Below are 20,242 nucleotides of genomic sequence, written 5' to 3' on the forward strand. Positions count from 1 at the left end.
TTTCGGAAATTCTCATTTAAAATTCGCGCGCTGTATATTTTCCGATATTTTAAGTTTATGTAGTTTGGCAGCACTGTCCTTAATTACTATGCCAAAAATGAGCGCGATCTGTCAGACAGTTCGTTTACGGCAGCTGTTGAAACCAGTTCACCTCAGTAGGGCGTTGCGAAAAAAACAATGGAAAAAAATATTGAACAAAGAGTTTGCATCAAATTTTGTGTTTCGAACGAAATTTCGTGTGCAGAATCGTTGCGAATGCTACAAAAGGCTTATGGGGAATCAGTTTTATCGAAAACTCAAGTTTATGAGTGGTACAAAGCCTTCCAGGACGGTCGTACGACCGTCGAAGACATTTCGCAACGCACTACTGAGGGGAACTGGTTTCAACAGCTGCCGTAAACGAACTGTCTGACAGATCGAGCTCATTTTTGGCATAGTAATTAAGGACAGTGCTGCCAAACTACATAAACTTAAAATATCGAAAAATATACAGCGCGCGAATTTTAAATGAGAATTTCCGAAAACTTTTCAGTCTTAATGTATATATCATCGTATATCTCCTTATTCAATCAAATTGAAATCTATTAATATTAATAAATAGTAAACAGAAGTAATACTATAAAAAGTATACATATAAATAGAAATTTGATTTCACAATAGTTAGTTATACTAGTTAGTTTATACTTTTAATTTTATAGTTACATTTCTATAATACCTAAATATCTACATAATTGAAGATAAACACATCGATCTTATTTTATATATGTTAGCGTGCAAATCGTTTTTATTATGATAGAGCCTGTCTAGAATGCGGATTCTAATTAATTTTTATCTTTTACATGTAGTATCTAATAGCAAATAGCAAGTATATTAGTAAGATTATTTTATTTTTTCGATGATTCTTACTAAGTTATTGAATTTTTTTATTTACACATGGAATATAGAAAGTTAATTTATTTTTGCAAGATCTCCATATTTAAGTTGCTAGTCGTTCCTCATAGTTCTGTGCCGTAAATCTATATACGAGTAGCTTTCAATGTTACTTTGTATAACACAGCTTAATTTTCCAATGACTTATGACTTATATCTAAACAACTAGTACATTGACTTGTGTATAAAACTATAGTATAGCCTTCCATGCTAACCATCTACATAGGCGATACTTTCAGTCTTCACATTCTCTTTAAAATTTGTTAAGTGTTAAGTGTTTGTTAAGTCATTTATAAGCGACAAGATTAGGTATCCTTATAATTAATTAAAGTAATTAAATTTTTATAACATCGTTAAATCATTTAGCATGATCTCTCATTTATCTGTTCATTTATACGATTCCAATATCGTCTACAATGCTGATCTTTCGTAATGTTACTCGGCAACTAAATATTAACATTAAAAATAAACTAAATCTATGTCTTTAAAGTATGATTCAAATGATTCAAGGGAAATATGGTGTATAAAATAAGCAATTGCTTTTCTTAGATTACCGGAAAGGCAAATATGTCAACGTCACTGAACTTAAGTTTATTTTCGTTTACTTTCTCAACTTTTTGATATCTAAATCTATTATTTGATGAAAAAAAGGTTATTACATATTATTTAATTATTAACACTATCAAAAGTTTGCATTTTACAATATTTAAGTGTAAACACGAAACTATTTTATTTTTTTAATGCGAATAATTTAATTTACTGTAGGCTACACAGTAAAATAAATCGAATCAATTAAATGGCAAAATAATTTACATATGTACTCTATAATTAATCTACGTTCGACTCAATCAAATAATGACAATTTAATAAAGAAACAATTTTTTTTAAACACTAAACTACTTTTAATCGCAATACATTATTAAATCGAATTAATTTAATGTTAATTTACCCATAAGCAAGTTTCAGCGGATGTGAATGCGTAGGTACAAATGAATTATATAAATTAAATATATTGATTTGTAATAGAATATCGTAATATTGTATTCAGAAGCGCAAAAATGTTTCTGAACGTTTACGGTGGACTTTCGGACGTCACCGAAAGCGCTTGAGTATAAGTGGTACAATGGATTTAAAAGCGGTCATAATGTAGTGAAAGATTTGTCCAGTGAAACATCGCTTGAGTAAAGGTAATGGTATTTAAAAATATTTGCTCAAGTCTAAGAGAGGCAGCCGTTGAAATTACTGGGTCTCACGAATCAATTCGTATCATTTTTGAGGATTGTTTGGACATATTATCATGTACGAGGAAACCATATTTGTGGATGCAGTTGTAGACATCCGTTACAACACTAAATCAAAGTCTCTGTTATACTTTACTAATATTTGCTCTCCCAGGCAATTGTAAAGGCATCACAATGTGCAATTGATGTCTCCGAGTGGAAGTGCTGATAGTTATATCCGCACACGCCTACTTAACCTTACCTAACCTTACTAATATAATCTAAATTCTTATATTTCTTATGTGTAGTTTTTGCTAAAATCTTATATTTACTTGTTGAAACTTGCTTGATAGATAAATATTGAAAGTAAAAAATGTACGGATATTATCAATTACAGCAAGTAGCCCTGTTTTTATTAAAATTTATCAATTGAAATAAGAAATATTTTAAAATGCTGTACAAATTAACTTTATTACTTACTACATATATAAATAGTTTGATTATAATACGTATTTAATTGGCAATCACACACATAAAACGCTGTAATATTTCGAATTCAAAATTCTATTGAAAATTCCATTAATCTGATTTGTGTAAGGTAAACATTGAATATTTATTCAAAGTATAGTATTGACATAATAGTGAAACAAATACAAATACAAATACAAATAATAGCGATTCGCTTAGATTTATTTACAATTGCAGCCCAACAATTGCAAATGTGAAGTCTAGCAACGTCGTTCCCGTGCGAAGCATTTCCTTCAAAGTATAAGTATTATCAGTCTCCACTATCTGACAATGCCTATTTCCATTTGCGCTGGGTTCATATATGCCGGTCAATAGCTGCGATTAAAAAGCGTTCTACATGGTGTTCTAAACGTATTGCAGAATTTACGACGAGAATCTCTAAGTGACTCTATATAAATTTGCACAATATATACTATTTTTCAGAGTGCATTGAGCTAAAACATAGGTGACAATGAGTATCTAATTGTGACTACTGTTTATAATTGTCTATCGTTCCGTATTATTAATGCATATGTTTGATTTGATTGAGTAGAAATCACACACACACACAATTAAATTGAAGAATATAATGTAGTTTTTAAAAAGTACGTGTTCAGGTTTTTTTATATACATATATACTGTATTTTTCAATGCCAACAGTTTTAATCTGTCTGGTCATAGCACAGCAGCTCTCCGATAAGCAACATACTGACAGGTGCGATAACACCAAACATATGTTACACACTTTCATGTTGCTAACTTATAGGAAACACACATATAGATACAAATAATTATACTTTGATTTCTTTATACTTAAACTTGGGGAATTTCACTTTTTATAGTATGTAGTTTATTTTAGTATAAAAAAATTAAAATTAGTTTCTCTTAATCACTCAAAATTGTAGTTCCTAAAATATCACAGATTATTCCAGTAGTAAGTCAAACGATAATGTTGTGATTCATTTTAAGTTTAGTTTACTCTACGTATTCTCCACGTGGTTATCGAGTTGACGAAAAAGAATAAGCTTGATTTCTTTTTTCATGAAAAACAAGAGGAAATATCCTACTTCTTCAAATCTTAACCGTAAAATCTTTTCATTCAAAATGCAAACTGTTTAATTAGGTTAGGTCAGGTTATACCGGCGATTCCAAGGTATCCACTTAGGTCAAACCTTTGACAAAGCTATTCAGACGGAGGTCTCAAAAAAGAAAGAAAGAAACCCCTAAAGTATTATGGTGGCGTCGCGCATATGCCGGACAAAAACAGAACAGATGAGAGGCACTTTCATCGTGCTCACCACAACTGCGACAGGTATGGTTAAAAGGGTGATTTAGTCTCCTAGCGTGGTTACCTAAAATACCATGACCTATAAGTAAACCTACTACAAGACTGATATCTCTACGGGGCATCTCATTAAGAGAGTTTCATTTTTTTTTATTGGAGCGACTTCGGCACAGGAACAACTCAGTGACAGGTTGCATGATGTCAACGATATGCCCAGATTGTTTAGGTGTTCCGTGTGGCTAGCTCGTCTACAATTTGTTTAATTATCTTTGAAATAATATACTTACACTTTAAATAAAACATAAATGATCCAATATCAATTTCACATTTACTTTTAGCAGCATAATGTCTATTATGTTCACTTAACTGTATTTCTGTGTAAATAATAGAAATGTTTAATAAGCCACAAACCTAACAACCCACTTTTATTCGCTTCAGTTTACTTAAACATGCCCAACACTCTCTTTTAGACATAGGCATTCTATTCGAAATTTATTCCTTTGCTTACTATTCACAAACATGTACATGAATATGAACAACTGTTGGTGTATGGCTTGTGCCTTGTGAGGTACTGCAGTAGAATGACGGATCAAAATATTTAACTAAAAAATTAGTTCAGATTTCATAAAACTTGCATCAAAATCAGTCGAATATAGTAGTTTGAGACTTTTAACTATAGGCATATCTAAAATTTTGTTATTATATTGTATATATATACGATATAATAGATTTTAAATTAAAAACTTTAAATAAAATCGATTTTTTTCCCTAGAATAAAAAAAAAATTATTTTTACCAAAAATGTATTTTGGATCCAATAATATGACATCTTTCCTATTAATAATAACAAATTTTTATTTCCTATAACAGGAAACCTATTTTTGAACAAAGAATGGTTAAGGGAGAAAAGGGACGAAGTATGTGGAAACAGCTGTACGGTCGGCTCAAGTGTTCACTAAATTTAATATTAAATTTTTTTATTGAAAAAATACCCCCTTTTTTTTACTGGTTCATCCAACAATATTTAATAAAAATGCACCACAATCAGTCAAATCTTGAACCAATTTAATCAACCCAAAAATAACTTGAAACAAATTAAATTTGTTTTTTTTTTCTATATATATATAAATATAAAACATATATCATTTAATATATACTTTTCACTATTTCAGTTATCCCCTCATAAATATACCATTACCGGGCACAATACCAACGAAAATCGTATTACCTTTTGAAGGTAAATATTCGCTCTTTGGAGAAGGTGACAAAAACTTTTCAGTAGTCAAAAATATTTTCAATGTGAACAATGTTAGCTATGATCCACCCTTGCCGTGGACGCAAAGTTCGCCAATGCTATACGTCCAACAGATAACTCTACGTTCCAGTGTATTACCGTGGACCGAAGATATGCATTTGATGGATGCGTTTCGTGCGCCACTCTACGAGGTTTTTCGTTTGCTTGAAATTGTACGAAATCACGAAAGCGAAGAAAAGTAAGTCTTTTTAAAAAAGTTATTGTATTCCTTACAACATTTTAAATAATCTATTAAGCCTAAGCCCATTATATTAGTATGTGCCCACTTGTACGTTTATTGTAATCTCGTTATTACTCTTTTAAGTATTTTTATAATCTTTAATGAACATTTAATTTATTTCAATTACAGCAAACGTACACTTGACAAAATTTGCTTACATGTCGACAATGTTAAACGCGTGCAGAATGAGCAAATATTTCCGGAGTATAATTGCTTGGTGTTGTCGCCAGCGAACATTTGGGGACAGAATGTCCACAATTTCACCAGGGACACCAACATATTGAATACAATATTCCAATATCATGTAAGATATATAAATATACCTACCATACCATATAACTTATTTACAATATCTGTATGTATTTAATACTGCATCGCAATCTTTGTAGTGCATTGCAAATAACGTAAATCATGCTTCATATGTGCGATGTGCGATGTGCGATGATGTCAGTATTTGTTCCAGCCAAGATCATTATTTTCTTCAAAAGTCTTGTTTATATTTTTATTTGACATAGCACTTAAGCAGTTGCGTTGATGTTATGTAAAGAGTAATACAATATATATGTATACATATATATATAAAGTACTGCGATTTTCAATTGTAAAAGCAATTACGTTGTGATTTTCTGATATATTCGTTCATTTAATTGATGCAAAATGTTGCTTTTATAAATCGAACCTGACCTTAGTCAATATAGATTATAGTATCATAAAACACATTCTAGAAAATGAAGATTATGGGATTGCTTTAATAAATACATTGTGGCTCTTAATTTTAGTTCTATAAATTCTAATAATAATTTAAAGAGTACTAGCTTAAAATATATTATTCGATTACTTCTTATAAATGGTGCAACAAATTAAATGAGTATTCAAGTTTATAATAATAGAAAATTCTTAACATATTGTACTTAACTCATATGTAGTACTAAATTGAATTCATGTCAATTATAAAGTAAACCCCACCACTTCACTTACGCAAGCAATCAGTGCTCAGTATAGCTTAATTAATCAAGTGCCAGTTAATAGCATAAAAAGAACAAGAAACAAATTAGATTAAAAAATAAAAAGTGCTAACTAACTGCACAAAAAACCCGAATTAAAAATGAAAAAGTATATGTGGAAAATATCTGTATATAGAGATTTCTAATATTAAAATTAATTAAGGATTTAATTAAATTAGTTGGGGTTATTTAAATATTTTAAGTTTATGTTCCACGTCTTCCTGGACACTTCTAAAATGTATATGTATTCCATAATTTGTAATATCAAAGAACATGTATGGAACAGAATTTCAAACAAACACCAGACTCGCAACTTATTTCTACTACAAATTAATAAATAGCTGTTCCTTCATCTAATATCTCTACGGACCAATAGATTTAGTTGTGGCTTAGAACCAGCCAGATCAATTTTATCTTTGTGTTATTTTATGTCAAGTAAAACTTACTGTGATAGAATTAATATATAACTATATTTCAATAAAAGTCAATTATAATCGTAATAGAAATAAAAAAACATAAGAAATAAATGCAAATGAATCATGTTTCTATGTTTCTATTTATAATTTAATAGAGTTTATACTCTGAGTAACCTCTGAGTTAGTAATTACCATTAGTTCGTGTGTTCTATGGTTTAAAATTTAATAAACCATTTAGTAGCGTTGATCTCATAAATAAATATCTTAACTTTAATTATTGTCAATATATCAGAAGTCCATGGATGGTTAATTATACCAAAACACCACACAAATAGCTACAACCACATTTTTTAAACGAAAATCAGTTTCAGTATTCTAATGAATGACTTAATTTGACTTAATGCCTTGTTTTTGACAGAATGATAAAAATGTATATATTATACGAAACATTAGTATCACTGATTAACTTCCTATCATAGAAACATATAGGTGTAGAAACATATTCAGAACACAGGACTTGAATCGAAGAAATCAAAAAAATTCTAAACAATAATTTTCATCTTTTCTGGGAATAAACTTTATTGAAACAACAAATATACATAGGTGTGTATCGTTTCATGAAATGACTGTTTTTTTAACTAAGAATGTTACAATCATAATTTCATTCTATAAAAAAAAGAATTTGTGAACATACAATTATAAAAATCGTTTCTTTATTATGTTCATTCACCTAACATAGCCCATTTAATTTAGGCTGAGTTGGCGACTTGCAAAGTGATGTTCTGTACTTTGAAATAAAATAAAACTCACAACCTAAATAGCTCGATCGTCTTTACAAATATATTATGGCATTCCATTTCTGTAGAACAGACCATGGTCTGCACCATGGCCTGCGTTACCACCACTTCAAGGTGCATCTATCTGTAGCGAGTATCTGTATTCATCTGGACATGGTAAAAATACTATGCCGGACATTCCTATTCCCATCTGAAATACTGAGCAGGTGACGATTAGGTCTCCATTTAAAAACTCAATGTCTTTAATTTCTAAACCGTATAAAACAGTTTTTCGTCACATTTTCAATTTAATTAAAATAAACTTAATATTTTTATAATTCATTTCATGGACATTAAAATGTGTTTTTATTTGAAACAATAAAAACTTAACAATCCACTGTAGCTGGAACAAATTGTTTAATTCACACTTTTTACCATTTTAATGGATTTTTACTTTAGTCAATCAGTTTTCAGCAGTTAGTAGTTACTCATTTAGTCATTTATTCAAATAGTCTGATAATAAATTTTTGTAAATGTTATTATTGAATTGCTATAAATTATCAAAAGATTTTTAATTTTCTTATCATTATTAAACTTGAACTTTAATAATTTTTTGTTTATATTTATTTCCTAAAAATATTTTAACCTAAAGCGCTTATCTATGTTATCAGTCACTGATTACAAGTGCAAAGTGCAAACTACGTGTTCAGTAACGTGAAATCTCGCTCTCAATCTTTACTCTGCAAAAGTTTAAAGAGGCATCATTAATCTGTTATAGTCTGTTATATCGTAGGTTAGGTGAGATAAACAGCTCGATTTCTTAGTCTTACTAATAAGCGACCTTTCAAGTCAACTTGTGCAGATTATTAATACAATATACATACATCCATCTATATTAACGATCACTAATACTTAAATAAATGCTGTGGACCCGGATGTATTTATTATTATTTCTAATAGTTCATATATGTGTAAAATATAATTAACGTATTCATAAATCAAAAAACCAACCAATTGTTTATGTTTATGTTGTCAAAACGCGCTTTTGTCGTTATTTTTTAGTGATTGTCTTATATATATATATATAGCTTTTCAAAAGCATTTTTTTTCTACTCTATTACAAAATTGTATATATCTTTATTTTGTAGAATTTACAAAAAACAAAGGTTTCCACAGCGGAAATGTTGCTTGGACTTCCAATGCAAGATACAGGTTTTAAACGTTATCCCCTCAGATCGCGATCACGTATAATTCAATATGCAATCACGTTGATTCTAAAACAAAATGATAAGGAGTATCTAAAAAGCCTGAAAGATACGTTATTGCATCGGTATCCCCCACCAATTGTATCATCGACAACAAATAGCAATAGTGAGCAGCATTCGTCGGCGCACCAACACCAACGTGAAGAGAAATCTTCCATTACATATATTTTCTATCCCGGAGAATTTAAAATACGAGAATTTTTACCGCTCTCTATAGCGTTTGTATTACTCTTCACTTATATTTATTTTTCGGTACGCAAAATCGATGTGATACGCTCTCGGATGGTGCTTGCTCTTTGCTCAGTAGTAACCGTTTTGGGTAGTCTTGTAATGTCTCTCGGTTTATGCTTCTTTTTTGGTTTGACTATAAGTCTGCAATCAAAAGACATATTTCCATACCTGGTTGTTTTGGTGGGTTTGGAAAATTGTTTAGTCATAACCAAGAGCGTTGTGTCAACTGATGAAACATTTGATGTTAAGATACGAGTGGCACAAGCACTGAGCAAAGAAGGTTGGCATATTTCAAAAACTCTTATGACAGAAATAACTATTCTCACGATTGGTTTAGCAACATTCGTGCCTGTCATTCAAGAGTTTTGCGTTTTTGCTATTGTGGGTTTGCTTTCGGATTTTATGTTGCAAATGCTGTTGTTCTCAACTATATTGGCAATGAACATCAAACGTACGGAATACACAATTGAAGCTAAGCAACTCCCTAAAATGATGCTGAGCTATACAACAACCACAAGTAATAGTAATGGCTATAATAATTTAACTCGTAATGGCCGAACGGAGTTTCGTTTCTTTGGTACATCGTCACCCTCTACTGGTGCAAACTCTTTAAACGGTAGTTATTCACCTCCGCTTTTCAATGGACCACCAGTCTTTCATCGCTCACAATCGCATCCGAAATTGTCATTTGCAGATTTAAATTCTCATGGCGTTAATAATGAGATGACAAAACGTGCTTCTATAGCACTAAATGCTAATACATCTCAAGATCGTATACCTAAACGTTTAAGATTGGTTAATTTCTGGGCACGTACTCGATTCTTCCAGCGCGCTTTTATGGTTTGGATGAGCGTATGGATTTGTTCTATAGTTTACAATTCAGGATACTTGGAAAATCTTTTTGTTGTGGATACAAATCGCACTACTTTCGCAGCTGACGACTTACATCGTCATATGGAGGCTGGTCGAGGTGCAGTGTCTAGTTTTTTTTCTAATGTGCAACACGCTATACATTCAGCCGCTGGCTCCTCGTCAAATGGCGGGTTACACACTAATGCTTATGATCACGACCGATTTGGCAGTGTATTTGGTGGACCACAATATGCTGCACATGATGGTAAATATTGATGATATATATTTATCACTAATTAGATAGTAATTTTTTCTTTTCACTTAAGGTTCAGATAATGGTCAAATAAATGAAACGGAAGCCGAAATGAAACGATTGCTTTATCCTGATTTTGAGCTTAATTATTTTCTCTCAAATTTTCATTGGTCCACAATTATGAAACAATACAATATATCATTGAGTGGTCGCTATGTTACAATATTACCTACAATTAAACTTTCACATGCTATAAAACCAGAAGCAGCAATCATTATACGAAATCCTGATGAGAAATTAGTACAAAACTTTCAATGGAAAGCTTTAGCAGCTGCTTTAGATCCTCTGGACTTTAATGATGATGAAAATCGCGAGTCTCCAATGGTCACACCTGGTGGCACTCCGTTGTTTCCTAAAAGCCCTATGGAAATATTTTTCGCAATTATGCTGTGTTGCATAAGTATATTTGTACTTTGCTATACCATGGTAGTTTTTTACCGTTGTATCTGCACACGTAACTATGCAGAGTGGCGGTCAAGTTGGAATGAGTCTTCGGAATTCGTGCAGAAAACGGAACAGATACTCGAAGGTAAACCTATACAAATTATAGGACACAAACATCGCATTGAGTGTCTTGTATCCGATGGCTCTAATATTATTAGTTGCTGTCTTAAGGGACAAATCAAGATATGGGATGCACGAAGTGGAGAAAACTTAACCACAATTAACAGATCAGATATGCAAATTGCAACACATCGAGAGGATGGTCAAGTATTGGTACGCAAACTTAGTCCCTCACCGATTTGGTGTTTGGATTATTTTGACAATTTAATTGCGGTTGGTTGTGCTAATGGACGTATAGAACTTTGGGAAACACCAGCTGGTCTTTTGAAGGTAATCAAAGTCTTTGTAATACATTAATTTAATTGAATGAATACATTTTTTTATATTAAAAATGGCTTACAGTGTGTTTACCATGAAGATTCAAAACGAAATCAAGGCGTTACTCATATACACATAAATGGTGATCGATTAATAGTAGCACGCTTATGCGGTCGTTTGGATTTTTACCGCTTAGAAACGTATTATAAAGGAAAACAGATTGATTGGGGATTCACATCAGCATATAGAAGAAGTAAGTATTAAGAAGAAAAAACCAAAATAGAACATCAACTCGAAAGAATGTTACCAATATATATTGATTTATATATAGATTATTTCTATTTTAAATTATCAAATGCTATTTAGTATATAGTTAAATCACTTTTAATAGTTTTTATATTAAATTTTCAATTTGTTTTTTTTTTGTTTTGTTTACTTTAAGCTCATATTCGTACAGGATCCACTGGCAGTATTGGACTAATGCAACAGCAACGTAACATAGATGCACAAAAAACAACTAAAGAAGAAATGAAGTGTACACTGGAAGGAGTACGTTTAGCGCATCAGCAACCCATAACATGTATGGAAATAGTGAATGGTATGATATTTACCGGTAGCCAGGATCATACATTAAAAGTAAGAATTTAGAATTTATTTAATAGTAACAGTATGTTAAATTTAATTTAATATTGACTACGATTTTCAGGTATATAGTCTGAATAATTGCGATATGGAGTATACTCTACATGGTCATTGTGGGCCAATAACGTGCCTTTTTGTAGATCGTTGGCAATCTGGCACCGGTGGATCCGGTTCTCAAGATGGTCAACTTTGCGTGTGGGACCTATTCACAGGTGCCTGCATGTATAATATACAAGCGCATGATGGAGCTGTTTGCTGCCTTGCATGCGCACCAAGTTATGTTATATCGCTTGGTACAGACGAGCGGATATGTGTGTGGGAAAGATTTCAAGGAAATCTATTAACCACAATAAATATATCGAATGCATATTCTAGTTTACTAATGCTTACACCTTCACTATTAGTCACTAGCAAATTGGGTAAGCACACTGGATATATATTCTTTGATTGAATTTAACATTTTTGACGTAATTGCAGGATCACTCATAGTCTGGGATGTACGTACAGGTGAACCAGCAAGAGAAGTCAAATTAGACTGTTCAAATCAGCAACTATGCCCAAAAATTATGATGCTAGCTTATGATTCTGTAGTCTGTGACTACGGTAACGAGATTAGAGTCGTTCGTTTTCCCATTGTGACTGATAAAAACAATTAACATTTATGACTAATTAGTTTTATAAAGTTTTATAAATAATAATTTTAATCACTATCCAAAACTGACATTGAATTTAAGTAGTTTATTAATCTTCAGAATATGCTATCTTAAGACTTTTTAGTGTAAAATACATTTTTATGAATGATCAATTAACGCAAGACTTACGTGTTCAGAAAACTTTATTTTTATTGATGTAATTAAGTTATAACTATAATTTAATTAAATCGTAAGTTACTAATCTTCACGGTAGTTTAGTAAAAAATATATGATTGTGAATGATATATTTGCGGTTACTAGTTTGGTGTAATGCATATATTTTTTCTCAACCACTAGCTTTAACCTTTGTAAACCTTATTTTAAGTAATAACTTTTTACATTAAAAAAATTATTTTACTATTTACCACTTCTTAAATATTTGCTTTTCCAAATATAATAACATCTGATACGCTTTATTTCGTATTATAACGCTTAGCTTAAAGAAAATAAACATTATGTGGGAATCAGATTTATTAAAAATAATTTTGAACGTACCCAGTGATGTCAATTTTAAAGTGTTACATTTTAAAATATAATTAACTTGGTTAATTCATCTCTTTTTATATTGTTAAAAATATGTTAAGTCCATATACTTGTTAAATTGAGTAAATCATACTAAATGTTTGGCATAAAATGTATATCAAAAATATTAAAATTATTTTTTTAAATATATATGTATTTTTAAAAGTGTTTATTGTATTGTCAATAAGCAATTTGTATGTATTACATATTAAAATCTCCCTTACAAGGAACAACCATTCAGAAAGTTAAAATAAAATATATTTCATTATCAAATATTTTGCTGGTTCTTTGAATAATACCAATATTAAATTTAAAATAAATAAATTGTATTTACGTCGAGTGTGATAATGAATATATGTGTAATTAATTATCATGATAATATCAATTAACAATTATGACAAATAGATTTAAAAATAATTTAGTTAAATCTACATCAAGTTACTTTAGTAGAATATGATTATGTGATATTTAAACCACTTAGTTCTTTGCGCTGAGGTATATAATATAATATTATACATATATCATCACGCCTTTTGGCGATACAGTGTTACAACACAATACAGTGATTAAAATCTTTATAGGAAATCACCATCACACTACAGGCTTCACGGTTCTTACAGAAGAAATCTGAAGTGCACCCTGAAGTCTACTATACTAGCACTGAGCACTAAACAAAAATGTTATGGGCTTATTTTTACCTAATCGTGCTAGAGAGATGTAAGAGAGTTTGAAAACGACAAGTTAAACAGTTAATGAACATTAACTTGTGTAATGTGAAGTAAATATTAGTTTTTTTATATCGTATAAGAATATAAATTAGGACTGAGAACCGATTCAGAACGGTAAGCTTCGACTTTTTAATCAAACTAAGCACCAAAAAAATTTTTGGATTTGCACCACAAAAAAAAAAACCAAACCATTTATTAATTTTTTTTATTGACAAAATCTCACTAAACCTAACCACTTCAGTAACTTATTACTTTATAACACAATATATAGTTTTTTTTAAATATTTGTTGATCTATAGTCTATATTAAATTTATATATTCAGAAATGGCTATGCAATTTCAAGTATAAATAAAATACACTTGTGTAAAACGACCGAATGCAGCTTAATCCTCTCAAGTAGTTTGTCCCCATAGGGTTTGTCCTGTAAGTTCTAGAACAAGGCTTAAAACATCAACAATAACATTGAGATTTTTCTTTGACTTCTATTAGGTATATAGTAAATTTTAGAGTTAATTAAAAGTAACCATTATTCAAAAAACCAATTTATGTACAAAATATTCAAAATTTATTTACACAATATGCTGAACATATATAGATTTCGACCAAAATCAATACACTGATGCTAGTTAAGTGAACTTACTTTGAAAAGCATTATTCGGTCAGTAACATATGGCGTCTTGATTTTAAAACAACAAAATGCAATATCTTAGACACTGAAACAAACTCAGCATTTCTGTTTTGAAGCAACATAACTATTTCTTCAATTTAATAAATTTTGAAGCAAATTCATAAACTCCGATCGAGTTCTTATTTTTTTGATCGTATTCTACCCAGTCATCTTCGGAAAGATCAACATCTTCAAACTGCTGACCATTGTCTGCAGCACGAACAATCCATCCGGATCTTGGTGAAAATTCAATCGGTTCCACGCCTCGGCAATCAAAAACTACAATGGTTTTAAACGTGCCAGAATCATCTTGAGTGTAAGTTGCTTAATAAAATCTAAAATTATTAAATGAAAATGCTTAACAAACTAATTTTAACTACCATTAGACTTTTCCACAATATCAATTGAATTTCCACGACTACACAATTTACATTTAATGTAGAAATTAAAACCTTCAGGGTTCCGGGAGTCTTCTTGAGTACGCTCGGCTTCAGTGATGTCATGCCATTTCTCTGATACCTCTCCGCAATTGGAGCATTTCACTTTTACAAAAAAAGCATAATTTGGATGATTCGTCTGTAACTCATCGATATTTTCAAGATTTGCAGATACTTGTAGGCCAACTCGCACCATTTTTGTTTCTAATGTATGTTTATTAAATATTCACCAAAGTCTCCCTATGTTCTTCTTCTTCTGATTCTGTACTATTCACTATGTTTCACTGTAATCAAATAACGCTTTAACTTTAATATATCATCGGTTTTGAATGTGTCTATTTATACAAAATTAAATTTTGTTTATCTCACTTATTATTAAATTAAGCAAAGCTGAAGTAAGTACACGTCAAAACATCTGTAATCTTATCAGTATGGTGCCGGTAATAAGTTATGTTTATTGTGAAAATAAATACAAAACAAAACTGTCAATTTTTCTAGAACTTTTATTCATAGTCAGATGATAAATAAGTTTAAAAGCAACAAAATATGCTACTGCAGCTGTCGCTGTTGTAAATTTTAATTAAGAATATTTAACTTATTTGTTAAAGCGCCGTTATTTCATATATAAATAAATTTAATATAATAAATAAGTTTAAGCGAACATAGAGAAAAAGCAAAAGTAATTCACCATATTGATAGATAGAAATATGATATCCATTTTTAAGAGCACATTTTATCTTTGCAACCACAGCCGCGGCTTCTTTTCATGTAGTTACATTTATTTGAAAAATACCTTACCCTGCGTACCCTTCAGTTTTTTTAAATTACATTGAAAGCAACAACAACGGTAATTTAATCGTCTACGTAATATAACCCTTAAAATTAATATAATAGTTACACTCATACTAGTATTATACTGTGTTCCTATAAAGCAAAGAATAACAACATTCATTTATATATGAAAACTGTTCATATACTTTGCAAGTAAAACATAATTAAAGTAAAATCGTTTAATAAAAATAACAAAGTAAAGTAGTTTTCGATAAATACCTTTATTATCACTGCTTCTACTACTCGACGATTTGTGTAATTCGAAAATCGTTTGCAAACTTAAATGTCAAATGTTCTACATCATTATTAAGAAATAAATATAAGCTGCTGTACTATGATATTACTCTCATAAATTTAAAGAGTAATAGCACATTCACACTCTCTCATTTAGGAGGTTTTGCTCATTATAGCAACTAATGAGGATAGCTCATTATCAATAAATTAGTTCATTTAAGGCGAAAAATTTCGGATGAAATCTTTAAAAATATATTTCCCACAAGGGAAATTAGAAAAATTTGAAGTATGTGTCATAAATTTTATATGTAGAATGTAAACAAACAACAGCTGAGCTGCAAACAAAGGCACTGAGAAAGTAAGTATTTAATAAAATCTTTATTTTTATTAATTGTATGTGTAATTGGTATACTGTATATAAACTGTATATAAATTATTTAATATATCAATTATATGTATAATTTTTTTGTATAATATATTATTAAGTGAAGTTTATTAAAGTTTTATCAGCTGCATAGATGAGCTCATTATAGTGTGAATCATTCATTAATATAAATGAACAAGTGCCTAAATGAGACAGTGCAAAAATACTATAATACAATAAAGAAAAAATTCTAAAATTGAAAATGCAAGTTTTTTTTTTGAAAAACACTTTTTTTAATATATTTACTATTTTCTTACATAAAAATATTTTTCATGTTTACAACACTGTTTTGAAGTTTATTTTATTTTCAGTAATGATTATTAAAAACATAGTAAACAAAATTTTTAACAGCTACTTATAAATTTTCATTAAAAAGAGCCTGTCAACAAATATTCTCCAATTAAATTAAGAAATCTTAACAATGGATTCTTCAATTAAGGACATGAAACCAGTAGCTGCGGATGAAATGTTCCCTGAGGGCGGGTTTATAGACCTGGAAGATGTAAGTCAATAAAAAACATAATTTTTATAAAAATTTCTGTAGGTCTGTTTATTTAAAAACAACAATTATTATTTTATATTTAATATGATTTTTGTAGTCAATTATGATAAGACTTACAATTTTTTTAACAGGGTCTATTTTTTTAAAAGCAAACAGCTGGTCAGCCGAAGATGCAATTATTTAAAAAACAAATTAAAAATTGTTTTACTACTATTCAAAAAACCTATTATTTTTTATTTTCCTACAGCTATTAAATAATGTACATGCTATATATATAAAAATAAACAAAGTGAATTTAAATAGATAGATCCCGTCCTAATTATTGTGTGTGTACAATCGTATTACTTTACGCAGTCGACGCAGTTGTCCACTATATCCTCAATTTGGCAAGGAACATATTTCTTTTAAATGTAAATCCAAGTTAAGATATATAGAGTTGTTTCTGCACAATTTTTTTTGTTGTATTCATATATTTTATTTACACAAGTAATGTTAATTGCTTTAAACACAAATAAAGTGTCTGTTCATCCTGATTTGTGGTATGTCTTATGTGATCAGGTGAAGTTGTGCCAAACCCATATTACTTATTAGTAATAATTATATTTAAACTTTAAAGATATGTATTGACGTTATTACATTTAGTAATATATTTTAATAATATGTTTTCAGTCCGGCACAGCAGCCGTTATGTTAATGGATATAGCAACAAACGACAAGCAAGTGCACGCTGATTTCTATAATGATTTTGGAGATTTGTTCGATGACAGTGAGGTGACTTTGCCCATGAATGGAAATAAATAAATAAGATTTTAGTAATAAAAGCCAAAAATCAAGAAACCAATACGTTTAAAATGTGTAATTTTTTATTTATTAGATTGGTATTATGTTAATGAACAAAAATTATATATTTTAATATTTAGGATTGGGGAACTTAACAAAATTAAACATTAATTATATCACAAAACATAAAACAAGCCTTATCTTTACAACTAACTTAACAAAAACTAGACTAGCACCTTTACAAAAAGAAAAAACAAAAATTAAGTTAAAATTTAAATGTAAATGCTTTGAAACAATCTCTAAAAAATATTTGCACGTTACTGTTAGTTTTAAAAACGAGTATTAAATGTGTAAAAAAAATGTGAAGCTAAATCCAAACAGTATTGATGCGCCACATATTCCATTACAGAACATTTTAGTCCTCATAAGATTGACTTAAATCACTATATGAAAAATATATTAAAATTGTATGAATATTATTTTGCGCATTTTGAACTATTATATAATACTTCAAAGGATTAATTTGGATAAAGCTGGTGTTAAATTGGAAGAGCTAGTAGCTCCGATTTTGTGGGTAATTTCATTTCTATCATTGATTGTAGATATACGTCTTATTATCAGAATAAATTACTATCCACATTTTTTTGGTTAAACTTATCCATCGAGTGGTGGTCCAAGATAAACCATGGATACTTCCGTGTTTCCGTAAACAGCTGATATAGTTGGATATAACTTCTTATCAGGAAGGCCTGTAAAAAATTAAATTTAGTTTATTTTTCATTAAATGTTTCCATATTTAAACATTCAGCAAATAAAATTAAAGCTATCACAACAGTTATCCCAATTAATTCCCAAAAGCACTTCGAATGTGCTTGAAAAATTAGTAAAAGATCAATATCAGATTCTATACAGATATACTAAAATGTCTGTATACTATCTAATAAAAACATAAGAGCAGTAAATCGTATTTATAATTAGGCATATTTCGTTTAATCAAGAAATTTCGTTGTTTTAATAGCTCAGAGCTGTTTCTTATTTAACAATTACAAATTGTGTGAGAATTACATATCTGTTCGTATTATTTATGTAATTGTGTTACACTTACCTCTAAATGCAACACCTAGAAACTCATAATTTTTTTCAAACGATAGCGTATTATCATCACAATCTAATATAACACGTATCCGTTCGCCAACCTTTAAACAATAATAAGTTCAGTTGTAAACATTAACCAGATAAACGTTTTAATACCTGATATTTGGGTGCATTATTTAATAACGGATAACTGCCTTGTGCATCTCCATTATGAAGCAAGTGGTTTTCTACCAAATTCCAACCCCAACTTTGATCATCAGATCCCAATAGGGCAACATATCCATGACATTGCAAAGCTGCTTCTTTAGTCGATATTCCAATAACTGCAACAGTACCTAGTGGCCCTTCCCAGATAACTTCCCAAGTGTGTCGTCCCTGTCGGAACCCAATTTTACCACGGGCTGCATCAGTACTTTGGGCAACAGGATTTCTGTTATGAAAAATATCACATAAATATATATTGCACAATAATAAATTATATATTTCAAACCTATGTAAAGTAAATCCATTCGGTTTTATATATACATTTCTAGAGCAATCATTCGGGTTCCACGCATGATAAAAAGCGCGTAGTTTCATTTTATATGTGGGTACTGATGTTAGTAAATCTGATTTTAAAGCTTCCTCTGGTAATTTCCGGATACAGTGGGTTCGCCAAACATCACTATTTTCATCGTTTAAAAAATTGAACCAATTTCTGCACACCAATGAACAATTCCTTAAATCTCGCAACTCCAAGTAAGAAAACACTATTTCAAGTACATTATAATTTATCATAGCTTCAACAGGATCCATCATAATCATGATTTCTTGTCTTTAATATATTATGTTATTTGTGTGAAAATAGTTTTACTTGTTACCCCCTTTACTTATGTTTTTTTTTAATCTCTGACGTCGCTGATGTAGGGGTGAGTAATTGTTGTGGTGCTTCAGTTCAATAATTGACCAAACGTGCTGCACTATACTTAAGTGTTATTTATTCTTTGGAATTCATTACTTAATGTTAACAGTTTCATTTTAAATTTCATAAAATTTATATTAAAGCAAACAGTTATTAAGACCAGTTGACTGTAAAAACAATAACCTTTCAGCAATGGCAAAAAATTATAACAAAATGTCAAACAACCTGGCACCGCAATTGCTTCGTTAACTTCAAGTTAACTTCACAGTACAGTGTTGCAAAATATACCCAATCTAATACTATTTACATACTATTCGTAACGTATAGTACAAACAACTTGAAGTATATTTGGGTGCTGTATTTTACCTCAATATTTTGTAAAAATTTTGTGTGTTCTTTTATATATAATTCTTTGTACTCCTTATTTATACATACATATAATATATATTAATTTACCATTTTAAAATAAATATACATTATAATGAAATATATATATTTACATATATTCTGCACAAATATAAATGATTTTATTTGAATTTTTTGATTCTTTGCTTTGCGGTAAAGAAAGCAATAATGATTCTCCTACAAAATTATATTGATTTCACTACACAATTATAAAACCACCAACGCA

At 29.9% G+C, this 20,242-nt stretch overlaps 4 protein-coding genes across 5 annotated transcripts; 2 read left to right on the forward strand and 2 right to left on the reverse strand.

The window, feature by feature from the left end:
- Window positions 1–5,113: 5,113 nt before the first annotated feature.
- Window positions 5,114–13,112, forward strand: LOC119673918 (sterol regulatory element-binding protein cleavage-activating protein; the record flags this gene model as incomplete). Its single annotated transcript, XM_038085034.1, is given in 8 exon segments — window positions 5,114–5,434; window positions 5,606–5,780; window positions 8,821–10,285; window positions 10,347–11,167; window positions 11,240–11,408; window positions 11,598–11,791; window positions 11,862–12,216; window positions 12,275–13,112. Coding segments are annotated over 8 exon segments (3,679 nt in total), but the record flags the coding sequence as incomplete, so codon positions are not given.
- Window positions 13,113–14,284: 1,172 nt separating this feature from the next.
- LOC119680226 (UPF0587 protein CG4646) lies at window positions 14,285–15,167 on the reverse strand. Its single transcript, XM_038092937.1, has 2 exons — window positions 14,788–15,167; window positions 14,285–14,731 (listed from the first exon to the last, which is right to left on the reverse strand). Exons 1-2 carry the CDS (start codon window positions 15,038–15,040, stop codon window positions 14,493–14,495), a joined length of 492 nt encoding a protein of 163 aa, XP_037948865.1. The 5' UTR covers window positions 15,041–15,167; the 3' UTR covers window positions 14,285–14,492.
- Window positions 15,168–16,639: 1,472 nt separating this feature from the next.
- LOC119681143 (COP9 signalosome complex subunit 9) lies at window positions 16,640–17,678 on the forward strand. The gene is made up of 2 exons (XM_038094244.1): window positions 16,640–16,835; window positions 17,505–17,678. Exons 1-2 carry the CDS (start codon window positions 16,755–16,757, stop codon window positions 17,634–17,636), a joined length of 213 nt encoding a protein of 70 aa, XP_037950172.1. The 5' UTR covers window positions 16,640–16,754; the 3' UTR covers window positions 17,637–17,678.
- A 248-nt stretch (window positions 17,679–17,926) lies between these two features.
- Window positions 17,927–19,843, reverse strand: LOC119681142 (F-box/SPRY domain-containing protein 1). 2 transcript variants are annotated; one of them, XR_005252507.1, is made up of 5 exons: window positions 19,201–19,843; window positions 18,867–19,140; window positions 18,721–18,811; window positions 18,125–18,364; window positions 17,927–18,058 (listed from the first exon to the last, which is right to left on the reverse strand). XR_005252507.1 is itself a non-coding variant. In XM_038094243.1 (4 exons), the coding sequence occupies exons 1-4, from the start codon at window positions 19,512–19,514 to the stop codon at window positions 18,270–18,272; spliced, it is 774 nt and encodes a 257-aa protein (XP_037950171.1). In that variant the 5' UTR covers window positions 19,515–19,843; the 3' UTR covers window positions 17,927–18,269. The 2 variants fall into 2 exon arrangements, 1 of the variants encoding a protein (XP_037950171.1); XM_038094243.1 differs by having other exon boundaries at window positions 17,927–18,364.
- Between the last annotated feature and the right edge of the window lie 399 nt (window positions 19,844–20,242).

Source organism: Teleopsis dalmanni, chromosome 2 (assembly GCF_002237135.1).
Source record: "Teleopsis dalmanni isolate 2A chromosome 2, ASM223713v2, whole genome shotgun sequence".
NCBI lineage: Eukaryota > Metazoa > Arthropoda > Insecta > Diptera > Diopsidae > Teleopsis > Teleopsis dalmanni.

Coding starts and splice junctions, on each gene's coding strand:
- LOC119681143 (XM_038094244.1), top strand. CDS start 16,755: ATGGATTCTTCAATTAAGGACATGAAACCAGTAGCTGCGGATGAAATG. Junction 16,836..17,504: donor GGTTTATAGACCTGGAAGAT/GTAAGTCAATAA, acceptor ATATGTTTTCAG/TCCGGCACAGCAGCCGTTAT.
- LOC119681142 (XM_038094243.1), bottom strand. CDS start 19,514: ATGATTATGATGGATCCTGTTGAAGCTATGATAAATTATAATGTACTT. Junction 19,141..19,200: donor AATGGATTTACTTTACATAG/GTTTGAAATATA, acceptor TTTTCATAACAG/AAATCCTGTTGCCCAAAGTA. Junction 18,812..18,866: donor ATAATGCACCCAAATATCAG/GTATTAAAACGT, acceptor TATTGTTTAAAG/GTTGGCGAACGGATACGTGT.
- LOC119680226 (XM_038092937.1), bottom strand. CDS start 15,040: ATGGTGCGAGTTGGCCTACAAGTATCTGCAAATCTTGAAAATATCGAT. Junction 14,732..14,787: donor TATTGTGGAAAAGTCTAATG/GTAGTTAAAATT, acceptor GATTTTATTAAG/CAACTTACACTCAAGATGAT.